Genomic DNA, 16,884 nt, shown 5'->3' with positions numbered 1-16,884 from the left:
TGAACAAGTCAAAGTCCGCCCTCTTGAAGTTCAGGGTAGCCGTTCTGCTAGTGATCCTTCTGATATCTCCAAGAATAGAGAATTCTACAATTTCATGGTCGCTCTGCCCAAGACAGTGCCCAACCTTCACGTCTCCCACAAGTCCTTCTCTGTTAGTAAAGAGTAGGTCAATCAGGGCACCACCCCTGGTAGGCTCTCATACCAGCTGCATAAGGAAACTATCTTCCACACCCCCTAGGAACCTTTTGGACTGTTTCCTCTGCGCTGTATGATATTCCCAGCATATATATATATATATATGGCCTAGTATAAAAAAAAGAGCTGCTAAAATATATACGATGGCTTAAATTCAAGCTACTGGACAGCTGGGATGCTACTGTACACTGTTTGATCACTGAACACAGTGTTATCCCTGTCATGTACCGTAGTGCACTACTCAAGAAATGCAATGAATGCAGTGGCATGCTGAGCACTGTACACGTATAAAGCTGATGAAATCTGGTCCCTAGAGAAAACAGTATCAGAAGCAGATTCTGGAGCAGTCAAGTATTTCTCAGGGGAAGCAGATATATCCTAGGCTGCCACTGGTGGCCTGGAGTTCTTGCAGGTACCAGTGCTCTCTGGAATAGTCGGTGGAATAGAGTGGCACATTTAGAAGATACAGCCACAGCAGACGTTATAGTAACAGCTAAAACCACGAGGGACTTCACTGGTGCAATGCAGCCCAGGCAGAGGACCATGTTAATGGCACTACACCCGCATTGACTTAAAAACTCATTCTCAGCTAATCTGGGCATTTGCAGGGAGCTACTTCTCACCATGAAGACCTCTGCCCAGCCTCTGCTTCAGTTTCTAAATAAAGTCAGTGCTGAAGTTAGGAAATAATGGCTCTTGGTGTGTGACAGATAATAATAATCTTTCATATCACAATCTTGCGCTTGGGGCCAAGAATCAGCAATCAGTCACTTGTCAGCGCTTCCACGTTTCACGCCCTTGTCAAGAAAAAACACCCTACCAGTGAGCGTGGAAACTAACCAGGCTTTGAATTTTTGAAGAGAATGATACTACAAATTAACACCAAGCAAGAAGCAGGCCAAACTCATATTCATAATTGAAAAGGGAATGCAGAAAGGTAAGAACAGGAGCTACTGCAAACCACTAGTGCATCTGAACTGTGAAATAACATTAGATAGCAGTAAGATAACCATTAAAAATATGGTAAACAGTACAACATGTCACAACACACCACTCACAACTGCACAACTTTCCATGCTGTGAGAACCTTGATAATGGTGGAGTAGACTGTCAGGGAAGAAATTCTGAAACAAGATAAAACATGCACAAAGCATTCAGTGAATAAAATTTATGAAACTTCGTGCCAGTGGAAACAAGGAATACACCTTTTCAGGCACAGTAACTTGTTACTTAAGTTACTGCACCTACATAAAACAGGAATCTGGAAACTGAAAACCTGCATAGCTAATAATGTCAACCTACTCAGAATAATCCAAGCCATGCATTATCAATGTTGTCTGATATCTCTATGTGTTTTTCAAATCTAGATATAGCAAAGCAAACTTCCCCAACTTCAGGGGCTTTTAACCAGCTGACTCAAAGTATCACACATTGCGTGTGAAAAATAATTTAAATTAATGCATTGACAAGTTCATTCCAGACATGTCACTTTATCAGAAGGAAGTTTTAAAAGCCTGTATTAGTTCCTGGAACCAAAATGTTTCGTAGAATCTATCACAGATCATAAAACAGCACAAACAATGTCCCTCATGGGCAATACTTTCATACAGTTTCTTGTCACTTGCACCCAACAGCAAAGCTTTGCTTGAAGTATTCCAGATGTTGCACACGTGCACACAGGAAGGGGAGTATGGCAAGAGAACAGGTGAAAAATACCTGTGCAAAGCGCATTCAGAGTTAAATCTCTCCACGCACACACACTCCTAACCAAACCTCAGACTGCCAGCGAGTTCACAGAAGTCCCTCCCACAGCATGCTTTTAGGCAGAAGTCTCTGGTTAGCTCTTATAAACCACCAAGGAAGTGACAACCCTTCCTACCAGCAGCAACAGTTCATTTTTGCTGTGTACATTCTTGATAATGTCTACAGAAGTTTAGCCCAACTTGAGTTTATAAATACCACGCCATCAGAAGAGGAAGCTCTTAAATAATGATTATAGTTTCCTTTTGGTCTAAGTAGACAGAAGTAAAAGAAGTTTCCTGCACTGAAGTGATTCAACAGCAGCAGAACAAGTCACTCTACCCCAATGCAGAGAGTGCAAGTATAGAGATGTTTTTTAAAAATACAATCATAGAAAAAAGTACAAAGGCATATGTTTACATTAAACTTTTACATACATTCAAATATCTTCTTTACAGATGGGTGCTTAATGGGTTAAGAATGAATTCTTAGACGAATCATTTATACAAACTATTTTGGTCTTCAATTCATGTCACATGACACTGCAATTTGAAGGACACCCAAGGGAGCTGTTGACAAGCCCTGCTTCTCACCTACAACCTCAGAAATCGTTGAAAGGTTTTTATGGTTGTCACAGGAACCAGAAACCTCCAATTGCCTCAGTACGCTGATTAGTGCCGTAACTTACTATAGCATGGCTGGCTCCTATCACTGCCTACAGGCAACATGGGAAAGATGTCAACAGCCACATAGCCCTGATTCCAGCAAGGCAGGGAAGGCCAATGCCAGTTCCCTGTCCCCATAAAAGCAACACAGTACCATCCCAGCCACCATCCAAGCAAGCAAAGTAAAGCAGCGCTGAACTAAGGATCTGTCCGTCAGTGTGAGAGCTCTCTTAGATGGGTGTATTTAGCTTAGCAGTTACAATTCATCAAGACTAACTTCAAGAATGACAAGACAAGGATTCTTGACTCAGTTTAAAGTACACTGGCAAAGTTTCAGAGCTCATGGAAAAGACACTAGCTTGCACAGTCAAAGTATACTCTCTTGACCCCAAGTTTTCACACCAGATAGCATTACGTTTTATATACCACAACAGCATCCCTGCACTGCTCCTTTGCTTTCATTGTCTCCTGTCACAGCTACCAGACACGAGGCATAAATACCCCAAGCTAGGCACTGGGAAATGTACACTGATCCCAATGACTTGCTCCAAGGCTCAATTTCAGGTGAGCCACCCTGCTTGTCTTCTGCCTTTCCTTTACCACAGAAAGCTGCGAGAGGTGGTTGGGGAGAAAGGCTGGTCTGCTAATTTTCAAATCAAGTTAGTCATGCTGTTCTTTAAAATCTCACACCATCTAGATGAAAGGCTAAAGAAGACACATATATACAGCTACAGTTAAGAGGCAGAAAGGCAGCTATGCCTTGATACATGTCAAGTGACTTATCCTACAGCAGCAAGAAGGAGGGAATTGCAAGCAGCAAGGAGACCCTTCTCTGCAGAAGCTTGTGAAAAAATAAAGTCTCTTTTGTGATGAGGAAACTAACTCTTAAGACAAGAGGAAGTTTCAAACTCGTTGCTGTCATGACTTGAATAAGAATCGCTCTAGCAATTAGTATTATTTTATTGTTTTTGGCTTGTGTTAAAGCAGATGTCAATATAACTGCTAATAGAAAAACATTTTGCACCTGAGTTGACAACACATTTGCTCTTGACTAGTACCTTTTGAACAACTATCATATGCTGTGACAAAAGTGAACTAGAAAATTCTAGTACAACTGTTAGAAGATGTATCTGAGTTAATTTCATACTTCAGACATGTAAAACATATTACAAAGCTTTTAGAAAGGAAAAAATCCTTTAATTGACTAAACAAAAATTTGTAAGCGTTTACAACAGAGAAGACGCAACTCTGTTTACTATTCCTTCTTCTGTAGCTTTTTTTAGATATCTGCATAAATTACTTGTAAAAAGACTTTCTTCGCCTTGTTCTTTCAACTGTTCCTGTAGCCCTATTCCACCACTTCATCTGTTCCCTCTCACTGAAAACGAGGGCACAAAATAACTATAACATAGAAAACAGTTTAGATCTTAAATATATTAAGTCATTATTTAAATAGGACTCGTAAATAAGATCTGCTTGAAAAGAATGAGTAAGCACCCATTCCACTGTTGCCAAGAGGAGAGCATTGAGATCTTTCTCCCAGACAAAAATACCCACCCACAACCTCATGCCAATGGTCAACAGAGTAATCTCAAATTTAGAACAATGGTAATACCTATCCCTGTATGCCTGTTCTATGGAATAAGCCTATTTTAGTTAGATTTCACAGTTATAACTACAGGAGAAACCACAAAAGAACTAAACTCATTTTATGGCATCAGACAGATAATGCAATGATTTTAAATTGCACTGGTTTATTATTTCTCTTACTGTATAAATGTATTTATATAAAAGGATATTGAATCCAAAAGTAAAGATATGTGAAAGATGTTCACACATTAGACAACTACCCCTCATCTGGACCAGCTGGAGAAGGTCCAGAGGAGGGCCACAAAGATGATAAAAGGGCTGGAGCACCTCTCCTGTGAGGACAGGCTGAGAGAGTTGGGGCTGTTCAGCCTGCTGAAGAGGAGGCTCCAGGGAGACCTGATGGCGGTCTTCCAGTACCTCAAGGGGGCCTACAAGAAAGATGGGGAAAGGCTGTTTAGTAGGGCCTGTTGCAATAGGACGAGAGGTAATGGTTTTAAAATAGAGGGGGTTAGATTTAGATTGGAAATTAGGAAAAAATTTTTGACGATGCGAGTTATAGAACACTGGAACAGGTTGCCCAGAAAGGTGGTGGAGGCCCCATCCCTGGAAACGTTCAAGGCCAGGCTGGATGAGGCTCTGAGCAACCTGATCTAGTCAGGGATGTCCCTGCTCCTTGCAGGGGGGTTGGACTAGATGACCTTTGAAGGTCCCTTCCAACCCTAACCATTCTATGATTCTATCTGAACAGATCTTATTCGTCACCTCTGAAATTAGCTATATTCCACGCACATTAAGTGTCCTCTTACTTTCACTATTAAAAATTATTTTTCACTAGACTAAAAGAATCATGTCACTAAAATGCTAGAAAGAATCATCATTTTTCCATGTATCCTCTACAGGTTGCATGTATATATATTGTTTGCATGTAATATATTGTTTTGAATAATCAAAAGGGAACTTTACCAAGTAGAGATCTTTCCTCTAGCATGGGATAGAGTCCTCGCCTGCCTCCAGAAACAATCTGCTAAATCACTACAGATCACACACACCGCACACATCCCAAGTTTCTTTCTGGCTGCCACCCACATCTCCAGCACAGACTGGTGTCTTTTCCTGCCTCTCTGAACTGAAAGCAGTGCCTCTCAGTGCAGTGCAGCTTACCAGAGACTAAATTATCCAAGTATTTATTTTCAAGAAACAGTACTTTGAAAGGAAATGCATATTATATGAGAGACTACTTCTGTAAATATGTTATTTAAACTCAAAGAATAAATATTTTGCTGAATTCAAGTTTCCCGTGTCATTATTTTTTTATGTCTTATTTTAGGTTTTTGCCACGTCTTGTACGCATATTTTAACCTTAATAGGCTGAGAAGTACGTTCTTGTGCATATTTGTGTAAGTTGTATACTGATTATACACCAATTAGTTGGTCTTAAAAACGGAAAGGATTTTTTTCATGCTTGCTATAATTTGTCTGAAGTTGGCAGTATTTGCAAGGGAACGCCAAAGCCTGTCTGTGGAGAAGGCCTGAACAGCGGAAAGATAATACAACCAAAAAACAGATTAATGCCTTCTAGCTTCCTGTGTTTGAAAGGAAAACCAAAGCTGAGTGTACTGAGGGTCAGACACCTCATCAGACACATGACTGGCATATGACAAAGGCAGTTGTTTGCATTAGGTTTAGCAATAAAAGATTTTATTAAGGAAATGTTGAGGTTTGCCTTTCTGTTGAAAAATATGGCCAGAATCACAGCTTACTTGCACTACTTAATATAAAACTCGGAGTCGACACACTCATATGCTGAGCCTCCATCAGCTTGCCTTTTTCATAAATGAGGACTCTTTTTGTATCCAAATAATCATAAAGCTACGGAACCATACGATGAAGCATTTTTCTTGTACGATACTTCTCACATTTCTCAAATTTACAAAAATAGACTTAAATCTCAGTTTTGCATACAACAGACGTTATTTATTCATAACATGAACCTATTATATAATCAAAGCTACTTTCATAAAACTCTTCCTTTTAGGATAGGATGCGAATTCTCTTTATTATTTAAATGTAGGGTGGAAGATAAAATAAATAATTCTCAAGAGAACTAGAAAAAACATTTCCTTGCTTTCAGTGTTTGGCTCTGATTAAGAACACGTAACACATGATGAGCTGTTCCAGATTTGCTGGCTTGAATAACCTCAGTGTAGACTGCATTTACAGTTTATATAAAACAAATACATCTGGCAAGGCAATATATCTTTTCCGCAAATATTTTTACTTGTCTAACAATTGTTGTTAGCTTATTTACAAAATACAGCCTATTAACTCCAGTTTTGCAATTTGGCCCAGGCAAGGGGGCTCCTATTCCCAGATATACAAAACAGCGCAGTGAATAGGATACTTAAAAACAGGACACTCAAAAATCTGAACAAAACTATCCTAAAATAAGCCACAGCCATTTAACAGTTAGATAACTGCACGCAAGTTTCCATTACGTTCCTTTATACCTGGATGAAGGTCATGCTGAATTTATGACAGATCTGAAACAGTTGCACAACTTCGGATCTGGTTTTAGATTTCAAAAGTTAATTTTGGAAAAGCATCTAAAAGATGGAATTTTACCATGTTGAAAAAGCATTAAAAAAAAAAAATATATATATATATATATATAAAACTTTCAGTATTTTCCTGTTCCAAGACCTGACTGTATTTTTCTTACAATACTAAATAATAGTAACAATAGCAATCATTTTGCTTTTTTTCAAACAATCTGAAAATGCTCTCAGGGAAGAAAGGGCTTTCCAACCTGTTATTACCAGGGTGCAACAATGCCAATTCTAAATAGAATTTTTTTTTTTAAGTCAGCTTTACAGATGTTTTAGAACAATAGTTTTATATGCCAAACAAAAATTCTGGAGCAGTTAAAAGATACAGTAAAGGACGCACTCCTGGCCAGGAAAGGATTTTCTTGGCGTCTGAACTGTAGGAAGAAGCAAAAGAATGATCCCTCACAGGTTCTGGCAAAGGACATGCAAGCCAACCACAGCTGACATTCATAAAGTTTCAGACACCTCGTTCAATGCCACAGCCTTTTTCCCTAGACAGGGGCTAATAATGCAGCACCTGAAGCACTCATCAAAACTATCCTGGAGCCACTGCAGCCCTGGAAACTGTCAGGGAAAGCACAAAGAGTTAATGGTTCCCTAACCCCACCTCTACAATACAGCAAATGGTTCTATTCTTGAGCCTTTCAGAGGTGAGGCATGAACTCACTGGAATGCTATATTAAAATGCTCAGTTTCCTATATGTTCATTGCCATTGGTATCATGTTATAGTAGATCTCAGTATCTTTATGAGGTAGGTATAAACCCAGGTTTTGCCAACAGGGAGTCTGAGGCAGAGATACCTGGAACTTCTGGAAGTTATTTTGGATATGCCACTGCAATAAATCAGAAAAAAATAATCTGCCTATTTGAAAAATCAATACACATTAAGGTATATGGGCTTGGAAATTGAAGTGTGGTAATTTGGCCAAGAGAGTTTAAGTGATTTAGCAAAACTGACACACCAGCTCTGGGAGACCTAGAAAATAAACCCGTTATTTCTTAGGTGTAGCCCTAACTTCTAGGTCATACTTACAACCCAGTAAAACAGTAAAGAGAGGAAACACCTACAAATATTAGCTCTCACAAATACATCAAGGCCAAGCATAACACAGTTTCCTAAATTATGTCCACCACAGAAGTAATTTCTATTGTATGTTTCCATCAGGTCACTAGTATTTGTGGTCAGCAAGAAACATTAAAGGATGAGAAATGGTCCACTTTTAGTGACTCCAGTGAAAAGTAGACAAATCATTCAATTTTCTCCTGGTCTTTATAAAAAAAAAACCCTGAATGATTCATGGACAGTGACCTACAACTAATAATACCACCAGCAGTTGCCACCCTCATCATGTAATGGAAGTACTAACCCAGGAAGGATACTACTGGTGGTGTTGCACCAACTTTAAATTGTTCCTAGATTATATCTGTAATCCAAAGTAGTAATGATGTCCATTACATATTTGATCAAAGAAGCCTTTACAAGAGGCATTTCCATTTACACTGATTTTATTATAAGAACCCCTAACTTCAATGCAGTGCTTAGAAATAACTAGCATGAACAAACAAGACAAAGTTGGAACCTACATATCTTTTTTGTTCAGAAATCCATTCTTTTCCTCTTAGCTACTTAGATGTTTCTATAAATCATTTAGCTATTTTCCTTGAACACCACCCTTGGACACTTGTCAGTAATCCTCAAGGAAAAACTCTCTATAAGCCAAAAGCCCAAGAGGCCAAGATTCTTCTGCTCAAAGTGTAACTGCCTGCTAAAGTGCCGCCACTTAAATTAGGCCAATCAGGTTAAGTAGTAAAACTATGCAACGTAACACCACAGCAGTAGAAAAGGACTCATCATCATCTTGGTAACAGAAACAATGCACCAGCACTGAATGCTTCACTCCTACATCACTGGTGCTGCTCTGAAGTTCCAAGCAGCAAGATTGAATTGTCCAAGTAAATAAATAATACGGCGTACTATTTTCACTGATGAACAGTGGCTAAAGGCCTTCAGATGCATCCCTCTCCTCCTCACTTCCTACCAACAAGGAGAAAAGAAGGGGAAAAAAAATGTACCCTATTTCAGATTAAGTCACATTCTGCGATGAGTTATCAGACTGAGGCAGGGTTTAATAGAAGCCACAGCACAAGGACACTTGAAGAAAAGAACCCTTGTAGCACATAGGGCTCCCTCTTCAGTAAAATTTTGCAATTTTTCACACGGAGATTTGCCACATAGACTCTTTATTACTGAACACAACAGTAACTATTTGCTTAGCTGACCTCACTTAAACAAGGCTACTTTCATACCATGCTCAAAATGACCCCAGAAAAAAAAAGAGGGGAAGCTCCCTTGGCCTTGTTATGCTCTATGCATCCTTAGCTGCACTGCTAGGGTATGGCATGCTGCAACTCCTTGCTCTGCAGCAACAGAAATAGTTGTGGAGAAGCAGCCGTAATGAAAAACTTACTAACCCTGACACTATGTAGAGGTAGCCATGAAAAGTGCAATCCCCACCAGTGAAATCCAATGCAATAACATCCTAATACAAAATCTGCTATTTCCAAACCTAACCCATTCCTCAAGCTACAGATCTTTCCATCAGTCTTTGCTTCTCTCCTTTCAATAAATATGAAGTTTTGTATTCTTCAGCTTCAGACAGAAAAAGAGAACTTCCTTTATCTTCTGAATCTTTTAAAGCTTGTGAGACAGAGGGAAGAGGAGGAGAAAGTCTGTGTTCTAGGAGTGTTATCCCCTTGTGACTGAACCAAATCTTTGCATCTGCCACAGCTATTAGCCTTCTCCAAATAGCAGCTGAAGCAATATGGAACAGACTTGGTCCCTAGATAATTTCCCAGTGTCCTGGTTCTGGCCAGGATAGAGTTAATATTTACCTGAGCTGGGTGGAGAACTGAAGCTGGTAGCCCCTATGGCTGGGATAGTTAACTAATTAGCTAACAGCTGGGGTTAATTTACCCAAATTAGCCAAAGGGCTATTCCATCCCATCTGACATCATGCTCAGTATATAAGTGAGGAGGATGCTGAAGGGAGGCCCCCTGCTACTTGGAAGAGACTGGATGTGGAGATCTGTTGTGAGCTATTGTACTGTATTTGTGTTCCATCACTCTCTTGTTTTCTTCTGTCATTACTGTTAAATTTACTTTTTGTTCAATCTCAACCCGCGTGTTTGTTTTTTTTTCTGGTTTTCTTTTGTTTGTCAAATCTCCTCCTATTCTCTCGGAGAGTGGGGGGAGTGAGAGAGAGACTGCGTAGTCTGGTCCCCGTTGGGGCTGAACTACGACACCCAGCTACTCATATGGTTCTGTATAGTAGCCACAAAAAAGAATAACTCTTAGCAATTCTGCTGTTGCTTGAAAAACCTATGACCCAAAGCAGAAAAGTTGGTTGTTTCTCCAGATTCAAGATGACACTGCAAACTCAAAAGACAGAGCTTTTTGAGATTTATTTCCAATTTTTACTTTCAGAGGACATCACTCCTTGCAAAAGAAGTAGAGATTACTCCCCCATACATTTTAAAGGAAGTCATACGTTTTGCAGAAATTATTAAATCTTCCTCACTTGCAGTTGCAAACCTTAGGTTTAAGATCTCTAGTCAAACTGCCAGCTCAAATACAATATTTGCTGATAATATGGAAGAGAAATTTCCATATGCATAGTCCTAAGAGTATAGAAGACATGCCAAAATGGAAATTACATTACCGCAATGATTAATGACAGCAGATTATTCTGTATAAGACAGCAAGCAAGAAACCGTCCAGTGAATTCTCCAGGAAAAAATACAGCTCATCTCTTGCAGATAGCCAATTGTCCTCCCACAAACAAATGAGAATATGAACATAACCTAAAGAAAAATCCAGCTTTTATACCGCCAATTTTTTTGTTTGCTCTGATATTTCTAAGGGCAGGACTGGGGGTTAGGGAAAGAGACAGAAGATCTGGAGGCTTTAATTTTAGCAACACAAAATCCTACACAGGAATCTGCATTGGGACTCAAGCCAGACATGAAGAGCACACATTCCAGTGTGAAACAGAAGACAGTGATAGACACTTCCAAGGAAATGAATGTGTTAAGCTTTATGTTTTCCACCTTATTTTTTTTCCCTCTTTTTTCCAAGTTCTCTGTTAGAAACTAGTCTCTGTCCCAGCTAAAACATGAATACATGAATGTGGACTGGTATCACTGTACAAAAACCTCCATATATGCGAGCTGTCAGTTCCTTACTTTAATAAGCTTTAGTAATCTCCTCATACAGCTTTACTTAATTAAATGTATCTAGAAAGGATTTCTTTAAGAAGAAAGGGATGTCTGTGCAAATTAATGTGGAAATATTAGACATAATACATGCATCCATGTGCCAGTCTAAGAGGACAATGAGATTTTTAAAAATTATTATTATTCCTGCTATGCCTTTACAGTTGAATATACTACAGCTGTATTTCTAGAACTAGGAAGGTTTACATTTTGCTCTTTTAAAGGTCTGAATTTAATCTGCATTTAAGCTTCCATATACTATACCTTTTTTGTTGGTTCTAATAATTGTCTCAGACAACAGTAAAGGGCTTCCATTGGAAACTTCATTTATAGGCTTCTCTGGTGGTTTGTTGGCAGTATTTTCTTTCTTCATGTCCTTCTTTATTTCCTGCAGAAGAAAAGGCAGATGGAGAGGGAGAAGAAAAAGAAGAAACGGTTAAAAAAAGGTACTAAAGAATATTCTAAATCTCAAGCTCCCACGATTTCTTAAAACTTCTATGTATACACCCCTGCCTATTCTAATGCTCCCTCAAAGACTCTTTATAAATTGAAATGCCACAAAATGAAAGCACTTTTCAGTAACTCTTCTGACCGATAGTATTGTTTTTTCTTTTTAAAAGAGGTCAATTCCTTATTTATGTGCAAAAATTGTAGGACAGCTTTTGCAAATCTCTTACTAAAGATTACCAAAGCTGAAAAGGTGGGAGAAAAGAAAAACAAAACAAAACAAATTTCTCAGTTTATCCATCAATTAGCTGTACATTTGACGCACAGGGCAGAACCAGGTTCAGTGCTCCTGATGTAAAAGCAGCCAAGTCTGCTTCCCCTCTGTTGAGAAGCCCACAGAAACAACAACCATAGCAGGAAGAGAAATATTAACTAGGAAAATATGACAAGTGTTACCATAATTGGCAGAAGCATATAGAGAGCCTGCTGTCAGAGTCGTTGCTAACACTAACACATTTTGTAGCTGACTACCTTTTAAGGTGATCAACACAGAGAGAAAATATATGGTGAAGTTTCATGAAAGTAAACCCACAGAAAACAGCTTCCCAAGACTTTACAGTTAGTGCTTGTGAAGATGCACAACACCTCTCTATCGGTTTCTCAGGCAGACTGTAAAGATCTACCTGCTTGGTCGTCTATATCTACTTTGCCAAAGCATCCAAAATATCATAGCCTTTCATATGTCTTATCCTGAAACATCACTGAGGTAGACAAGTAGTGTTACCTTCATTTTATAGACAGGGAACTGATGCACTAAAGAGGCTGAACAATTTACTTATTACCGTGTACCCAAAAATAAGGACAAAATAAGTTAAGTTTTGGCTCCAAGCTGTGTCCTAAGTCAGAATCGCAGAGTCATTCCTGCTGGGAGGGACCTCAGCAGGTCTCTACTCCCCTCTCTGGCTCAAAGCATGGCTACCTCTGGGGTCAGACCAGGCTGTTCAAGTCTTTGCTCAGCTGGGTCTTGAAAACCTCCAAGGACAGAGACTGCACAATCTCACGAGTAACCTGCTTCACTGTCCTTTTCGTGACAAAAATTTTCCTTATATCCAGCCTGAAACTTTCTTTTCAAGTCCTGTCTTCTCTCTCTTGTCCTCCACACTAGGCACCACTGCGAAGGGCATGGCGCTGTCTTCTGGATAACCTCCTTGTGTGTACTGGAAGGTCCTCTCAAAGCTGTTGCTTCTCCGGGCTGAAAAAGCCCACCTCCCTCAGCATCTCCTCACAGGGCACACACTCCAGCTCCCATAACACAGAACTTACTCCCGCTTATCAATGTCTTTCTTTTACTGGAGGACTCAAAATGGGATGCTGTATTCTGGATGTGGACTAAAAAGCACAAGGTAAAGGAGGACTATCACTTCTCTTGGTGTGCAGGCTGTTAATGCAGCCTAGGATGCTGCTGGCTGTGTTTGATGCCAGGGTACATGACTGGCTCACGTTCAACTTGCTGTCCACCAGGATCTATAGGTCTGTTTCAGCAGAGCTGCTCCCAAACCCATCAGATCTGTATGTCTGCCAGCAATTCCTCCTTCCTAGGGACAGGAATCTGCATTTTACGTTGCTGGATTTCATAAGGTTCCTGTCTGGGTTCCTCTGAACAGCAGCCCTGCCTTTGAGCATGTCAACTGCTCCCCTCCAGTTTGGTATCATCGGCAAATCTGTTGAGATCTTCTACATTGAGCAGGCGTCGGGGACAAGTGATGGCTTTGGACAAACTCTTTCCCTAGTAAAAAACCTCTACCGCTCCTCCTCCCTTTCAGCTCCTGTACATTCACGTGTAGTAGCAACCTCCACCATGCCACAGCACTGTACCATACACAGGAAATACTGTAGATCTTACTTAGTTTTCCACTGTATCAGACATGAGCACTAAACCATAGAAAGCAAATTTCTATTTGGCGTTTCTGAAGTTGTTACCTCAGAACAGCATCAAGCAAAATAAGAACTTCCAAGTCGCTCTCTACAAGATGCACTTTAAACTTGAATTTCATAACTGTTTTTCTAACCTTTTATGTCTCCAATCCAATGGGTATTTCAAAGCTGAACTATTAGCTACACAACACTAATACAGTCTTCTGCATCTGCACAAGGCATTTACTGTGTATCAGTATTCCATTAGCAGAGATAAAAGTTTTATAAACTTCTCTCCACCAAGGGTACAATTAATATTTTATCTAGTGCCATCACATAGGTAAAATAGTATCTAAAATCCAACTCATCACAGTAACCATCAGAACTGAAATAACAAATGTAAATGAATGTGTATATGAAAAGTGAATGCACCTGTGTTGATAGATGTTGCTGTTACAGAAAAATATTGCACACAGTTCTTGTATAAAGGGAACTATAAGATAATTTAAGAACAGTACATGCATTTAGAAGAAAATGTTATATCACTTTCTTAAAAAAAATGGACTAGGCTCATACATATATCATTCCACTAGGTTTTTTCACATTCTTAAAAATTAAAATATATAATAAATGAGTCCACCTAAAGCTTGTTATATTGAAGCTTTACATTTATTTTGCAGATAGGTGACAAACTCACAATATACTAAAAAATTATCTACAATTTAAACAGAATCTGTGAGTCAAACAGCATTCTCATGTGAACCACAGGACCACAAGACAATAACCTGCAGAAGACCCCATCTTGCTATAACTTGCTTCCTGTGTGTCATTAGTACATTATTTTCCATTCTTTATGTCACAATGTAATTAAATCCTCAACTCAGAAATTCTGAAACAAAAGCATGATGTTTCTTATTTTAAAAATCCTATTTGCAACTTCAAAAGTGATAGAGAAAATTGTCTGCTATATAGAGAAAGCAGTGCTGCAGCCTCAAGTCTGCAGATGTTTGACTCTGAGGCCTTTGCTGCTGCTGACAGCTTTTTGAGGGAGCCTTGTTTTGCTTCTGAAAAAAATCAACAGGAATACAACAAGCCAACCCTTAAACACTGGCACTTGTTTGTAGAGTGGGAAGTAGTACATTTCCTTCCTTGTCCACTATTCTTGGAAAAAAGACAGACATACACAAGTGTCCACTAAGCTGAAACTCATATAGAAGGTACAGCACCTCGCAGCCACCAAAATCATCTAAGGATTGATTTTTTTTCTACCTTTCTAGTACTGGTTTGGGCTACTTTTCATCACTGTCTCCTCTGATGCTCATGAGAAGGGTCATAATTTTTCATAGCTACTGCCCACAGTAACATAATGGGATCAAACCCAGCAGCATGAAATTACAGATCCAGGAGGGAATTGAAAGCAAAAGTGAAGAATTCTGTACATAATGAAACAGAAATCAAGCAAAAGCCAAGCCAGTCATACTAAGCGAGAATCTTATCAGGAGCATACTCATACTTAGCAATACCCTATGGGAAGCCCGTATCTAAGCAGCTCAGCACACATTCTGCAGCAGAGAAGTTATGCCAGCTTTAAGACACTTGCGCATCTTTTCTATTCCTGCTCTTAGTCTACAGCACAACATACAACCAAAATCAAACAAAAGCCCCACACCTCAAGAATCCTCGCTGCTGCAGCCTGCGGCAAACATCAGAGTCAATATGACATCCTCTGTCTTCAACTCTCTCTCTAGTATTTTCTTTCTGTCTCTGTGCTGTCTTCTCTTCTATACCGCTCACCCTCGGGGACCTTATGATTTTATGAGTTTTCTTCAGCTGTGGCCAAAACAGAGCCCGGACACTGGCCCTCTCCATGACTGTTTCATTGCTAACACACCTCCGGGTCCACATTGCCCAGCCTTCTCCTGCGTGGTGCCTGGGCACGGCTCAGCACATAACCCTGCACAGTGGCTGCTCCCAACAGGCAACGGGGAAGAGGTGAGCCTGCAGAGGAAGGGCAGGACAGAGGTTTTTGCCATGCAAGTTGAGCTACGCCTCTTATCCTCATGATAAAGAAAGGGGCTGTTAAATTCAGAAATACATAGCCCTTTATATCTACCCCCATTCTTACCTGCTGTAAAAAAAATAGGTTATTACTCTAAAACACTATGATGTTCTATTGAAAATTGCATTTCTGCTTGAAAGACGGAATGAAAACAAACACAAGTAACTCTCTAGATATACAAAGACAACTCACTTTATTTCACTGCAAAAAAATACAGTGAAAAGGACAATCTTGCATATTTGGTAAATGCAACTACCACAGTCTGAAAAGCTTGCTGTTCTATCACTAGTGGTTATAGAAGAGGATGAACAGAAACTAATAATCCAGTTGTGAGCTCAGGTACTGTTGTTTCTTGAAGAAAGAGCTTGTGTATGAAAAGAGAGAAGAAACAAGAAAAGTAAGAGACTTTATTGCACTGCTCTAAAATGCTGAACAACAACAACAACAAATCGACCTACAATTAGCTGTCTGCCCAGTGTCTCTCCTGACCAGGATCCCTGCACTGGTTTCTGGTGGTATTTCAACTGCAGCAAACATACTCACACCCTGATTAGATACAACCACCACTCACTGTAGGCCAATCGGCCCTTCAGTAGGACAAGAGGGACTAGACAGGTACTGCAGGACATCTGCAGCATGCTGAGTCTCCTCAAAACGACACAGCGTGAATACCTTCATTAGGAATCCCTTTGGTGACAACACTAGTCAGACCAGACTCAATGACCTAGAAAGCCTTTTCCAGAACCAAGTTCAAAAGAGAAATATCCATGGAGAGCCCCACACAAGGCCTCAAGAGAAGAGGCCTGAAAGGATCCAAACTGCAGTGCTTGGCTCTTCACCTCACCACAAGCATCTTGCCCACCCCTCTCATACCGAGATGTTTCTGCAGAATGAGCAGTTGTCTCACTCACATGGCGAACCTGCAAAGAGGTAGGCTTTCATAGTGTTAACAGCTTCAAAAATATCTCTAAACCTCATCTTTGGTAACTATTTGATGTTTGATTTTCGGGCACTGCCTGGTATAAATTTCATGCGTCAAAATGCTGCATTTTTTCCTAGCCCACACAAAAATAATTGCAGGTTATTAGCAGATCATTTTCAAGGGGCTATGCCTTGAGAACCCAGCCCTTAAGTAAACAACCTCACATTTCAACCACTAAATCTAAACCGAGCCCTCTTGATGCCACAAATTTTAAGACAGCTTCCACCTCCTGTGTATGTGGGTTTCAGAGTGACTCCAATATGAACGAGCTCTTATTGGGAAGAGGTATCCTCAATCTGAGAAGTTCTGTAAAAAAAGTCCCTGTGAACTTTAAAAATAAACTTTAAGTCTGATTTGATGAAATAACACAATTTCAAAGATTTACGAGAACATAAACATATTTTAGAGTACTC

General features: G+C 39.8%; 1 protein-coding gene across 3 annotated transcripts in view; it reads right to left on the bottom strand.

Moving 5' to 3' along the window:
* SH3KBP1 (SH3 domain containing kinase binding protein 1) overlaps window positions 1–16,884 on the bottom strand; it is a 239,903-nt gene that overhangs the window by 139,551 nt on the left and 83,468 nt on the right. For all 3 annotated transcript variants that reach the window (XM_086767422.1, XM_086767439.1, XM_086767432.1), the window contains exon 3: window positions 11,334–11,457. In XM_086767422.1, coding sequence (XP_086623548.1) covers window positions 11,334–11,457 — 124 coding nt within the window. The remainder of the gene's footprint in view (window positions 1–11,333; window positions 11,458–16,884) is intronic.

The sequence above is a fragment of the Chlamydotis macqueenii genome, chromosome 1 (assembly GCF_036417535.1).
Source record: "Chlamydotis macqueenii isolate bChlMac1 chromosome 1, bChlMac1.mat, whole genome shotgun sequence".
NCBI lineage: Eukaryota > Metazoa > Chordata > Aves > Otidiformes > Otididae > Chlamydotis > Chlamydotis macqueenii.
This window is presented reverse-complemented; position numbering and strand designations above follow the sequence as displayed.